Here is a 4152-nt window from a genome sequence, read left to right as displayed (position 1 = left end):
CACACACAGACACACACACACACAAACTCACTCACACACACACACACTCACACAAACTCACACACACAGACACACAAAGACACACACACACAAAAGGGTGAAGTGGGTTCTGGACAAAATACCAGAGTTTGGAAGCTGGGAGATCTCTAAGGGAGCCATTTCCCAATGCTCCTCAGGGAGCTGATGGAACCCCTTCTTTTGTTCATTGGTTAACAATCCCCTTTCCTCTCCCGATTAGATCGCAAGGGCCTGGGGGCTGGCACCACCTCCGTGGGCCTGGGATCCTCGAGGAGGAGCAGTCAGGAAGACCAGGACCTCAGGTACTGCACCATCGCCGACGGCGGCAATAATAACACGGTGAGTACGGCCAAGCCCGGTCTGGTTTGGGGTTGGGGGTTGGGGATAGTAACTGTAAAATCATCAAGGGGAGGTAGAGGTTGCTAAATTCCCTGGGCCTGCTCCACCAATCACTGAGACCTGATCTGCAACCCTCAGCCTACTCACTTCGCCTCTTCTCCAATCCCTTTGATGCAGGGCTCCCCAAAGATGAGGGGTTAGGGAAGTGGCGTCGGGACCCCAAGCTAAGGGTCAAGGAGACAAAGTTTTGGGTGGGGCGCAATGTATAGGCCCCAAAACGGGCTCGCAGTGGGAACCGATCCCACAAAACAAATGACCATTGCGAGGTTGGGCCTGTTGGGCTTCGAGAGGCCTCGCAATTCAAGATGATCGCCAAGGGTTACGTTTCCGGAAAGTTAGTTCAAATTTGATTCAAGCTGCCCAGCGCTGTGAATGGGGTGAGTAGCTGTGTTAATTCAGTGGATACCCATACACTAACCTTCACCATCGTTCGATTCCCAGCAAATTCATCACCTACTCTCCATATCCTCCCGCACCCAGAGCTGATTGAAACACTGTCCTTCCCCACTTTTAAAGCTCCAGTTGAACACCCGCCCCACAATCTCTACGCAAAAGAATTACTGAGATTAATCCCTTACAGATTTGTCTGCAGAAGTGTTTCTTGATTCATCCAATTTTAAGGTTGTGGTTTTCATGTTGGTTTTTAATCGGAACAAAATGGTGTTTCTGTATCTATGCTTTTGAGATGTTTATTTAATAATGGAGTGAGGCATTGCCAGCTGTGGCCATCATTTACTGTCCCGTCCCTAGTTGCCCCCCTTGAGAAGGTGGGGGTGAGCTGCCTCCTTGAACCACTGCAGTCCATGTGCTGTGGGTTGACCCACAATGTCCCTTAGGGAGGGAATTCCAGGATTCTGACCCAGTGACGCTGAAGGAACAGGGATATATTTCCAAGTTGGGATGGGGAGGGGAATGTACAGGGGTTCTGGGTGTTCCCATGTATCTGCTGCCCCTTGTCCTTCTGGATGGAAGTGGGTCGTGGGTTTTGAAGGTGCTGCCTGAGGACCCTCGGTGAATTTCTGCAGTGCATCTTGTAGATGGTATCCTGGAGCTCCCTCCCTAAGGGACATTGTGGGTCTACCTACAGCACATGGACTGCAGCGGTTCAAGAAGACAGCTCACTGACACCAGAACAGTTAGCGATGGGCAATAAATGTGGTCTGGCCCAGATAACACACACACACACACACACACACACCATCACCCTTAACTTCAACCTCCCTTGCTCAGAAATGGGCTGCAACTTCTCTGGGTTCAGCGAGTGTTAAGGCGTGTCCTAAAAGGGGAGTGATTTAGGGAGGCGATTCCAGAGCTTGGGATCCAAGGGGCTAGAGGAAGCCGTGTGGGAGAGATTAAGATCGGGGCGCCTAGGAGGCTACAATTGGAGAATCCGTGAGATTTTGGAGAGGGGCCTTAATGCCAGGAAGAGTTCATAGGAGGACGAAGTGAGGCAGCAGAGGGATTTGATAACCAGGATGCTAATTTTAAATTGAACTCAGATGATTTCTGGACGGAGCTTCATAGGAAAACAGTTAGTGCTGTCGGCTTTTAAGTAAGTGGCCACGTGGAGTGCTTCTCTCTCCCTTCATATCTCCTCACAGCTGAAGGAGCTGGAATGCCAACGGGATGCCCTCTTGCACGGCCTGGAGGTGGTGGAGTGGGCACGGGACTGGTACCGTCAGCAGATCCTCGCCCTGCACCAGAGGCAGAAGCATGTCAGGCGGGTCATCGGGAACAAGGTGAGCTCTGGCGCGGCCAGCTGAGGGAGGGGTACCCCACTGCGACCTGCTGTCCTGCCCGGGCCGAGCGGCCTCCTCTCTATCCCATCACCAAGCCAGCCGGCTTCCTGCAAGTCCAGGCACACAGAGAGACATTTCGAGCCAAAGTCAGGACCAGGCCCGGAATTTCAGCTCGGAATTCCCGGTCCATCAAGATGCTCGTGCCCAGCGGCTCCCCTGTCCATTCCACCCACGGAGATGGGAACGTCAGAACAGGAGTAGGCCATTCTGGGCATTGAAGCTGTCCCTACCATTCAATGTCTGAATAAAACACCTTTTTAGCCACATCGTCCCCTTTACACCATCGCTCATCAACAAGGTATTCGCCTCTAGAACATAGAACAGTACAGCACAGTACAGGCCCTTCAGCCCACAATGTTGTGCCGACCTATTATCCTACTAAGATCAAACTACCCTGCACACCCTACATTTTACTATCCTTCATGTGCCTATCCAAGAGTCGCTTAAAAGTCTCTAAAGTATCTGACTCCACTACCACTGCTGGCAGTGCATTCCACACATGCACCAATCTCTGTGTGAAGAACCTACCTCTGACATCTCCCCTATACCTTCCTCCAATCACCTTAAAATTATGCTCCTTCGTAGTCGTCATTTCCGCCTCTACTTTGAATGTACTCAAGGACTGAACTTCTGGGTACAGCATTCCAAAAATGCACCACCCTCTGCGTAACAAACAAAAATCTCATCCTCTCGATCCTAAGTGGCGTCGCCCTCACTTTTCAAACAGTACCTCCTGATTGTAGCCTCCCCCAGGCAAGGGGAACACCTTACCTGCACCTTCCCTGTCTATCCCTTTATATTTTGTAAGTTTCAGTGAGATCACCTCCCATTCCTGAAAACTCTAGATGCCCAGCTTGACCAATCTCTCTTTACAGGGCATTCCCACTCAACCCGAAACCCATCTGGTGAACATCTACGGCAGTAGTTCCCTTCCTGAGGTAAGGAAGCCTATACTACACAGAGTTCTCTAGGTGCACTCTAACCAAGATCTGATACAATTGAAGCAAGACTTCGCTGCTCCTGTATTCAAATCCTCTTGCTATAAAGGCCAACGTTCCTGATAGCTTGCTGCACCTACATGTTCATCTCACGTGATTTATTGACCAGGCCACCTAGTTCCCCGTGAACATCTCACTCTCCAACCCCCTACCGTTTAAATAATATTCTTCTCATCCATTCTTCCGACCAAATTCATCCCAAAGGTCCTCAGGCAGCACCTTCCAAACGCATGGCCACTTCCATCTAGAAGGACAAGGGGCAGCAGATACATGGGAACACCAGCCCCCTGCAAGTTCCCCTCCGAGCCCCTCCCCATCCTGACTTGGAAATATATCCCTGTTCCTTCAGCGTCGCTGGGTCAGAATCCTGGAATTCCCTCCCTAAGGCACATTGTGGGTCAACCCACAGCACATGGACTGCAGCGGTTCAAGGTGGGGGGCAACTAGGGACGGAGCAATGAATGCTGTGCCCAGCCAGCGACGCCCACATCCTGTGAGAGAATACAAATGGACCCTTGCTTGTTAAGAATCGATCTGTCCCTGCTCTAAGAAAGTATCCAAGGATCCCTGCCCTGAGCTTTGAGGGTGGGATTGTTCTTCCTCCGAGGTCTTCCTGCCCACCAGGATGGCTCACAGCCTGCCTTGCGCTGCCCACTTACTCACTGTGTTACCCTCCTGTTCCAGGATCAACTCGCCCAACCTCCCCAGGACCGAGCCTGCAGGCTATTGGCCAAGATCCAGGAAGTGAACTGCTGCCTTGGAGACCTCATTTGCTCCTCTGGGAAGGTTAGTCTCTGTGAAGGGATGGTGACTGTGGCCGTTGGAAATGAGCCGCTCTCTCTCTCTCTTGGGTTGTCTGTGGCTTTGGGACAGTGAGATGCTGGGGGCTGGGTATGGTGAGGTGGGTGTGGGATGTGGATGGAGGTGGGAGAGGAAGA

The 4152-nt window shown here is 51.7% G+C and overlaps 1 protein-coding gene across 1 annotated transcript in view; it reads left to right on the top strand.

The window, feature by feature from the left end:
- The window catches only part of LOC125486982 (suppressor APC domain-containing protein 2-like), an 18688-nt gene that overhangs the window by 13193 nt on the left and 1343 nt on the right, over positions 1-4152 (top strand). The window contains exons 3-6 of the mRNA XM_048616691.1: positions 239-357; positions 2019-2156; positions 3092-3154; positions 3899-4000. Coding sequence (XP_048472648.1) covers positions 239-357; positions 2019-2156; positions 3092-3154; positions 3899-4000 — 422 coding nt within the window. The remainder of the gene's footprint in view (positions 1-238; positions 358-2018; positions 2157-3091; positions 3155-3898; positions 4001-4152) is intronic.

This window comes from Rhincodon typus, chromosome 35 (genome assembly GCF_021869965.1).
Source record: "Rhincodon typus isolate 14 chromosome 35, sRhiTyp1.1, whole genome shotgun sequence".
Classification (NCBI taxonomy): Eukaryota; Metazoa; Chordata; class Chondrichthyes; order Orectolobiformes; family Rhincodontidae; genus Rhincodon; species Rhincodon typus.
The sequence above is the reverse complement of the archived record's forward strand: the minus strand, read 5'-3'. Positions and strand labels throughout refer to the sequence as shown.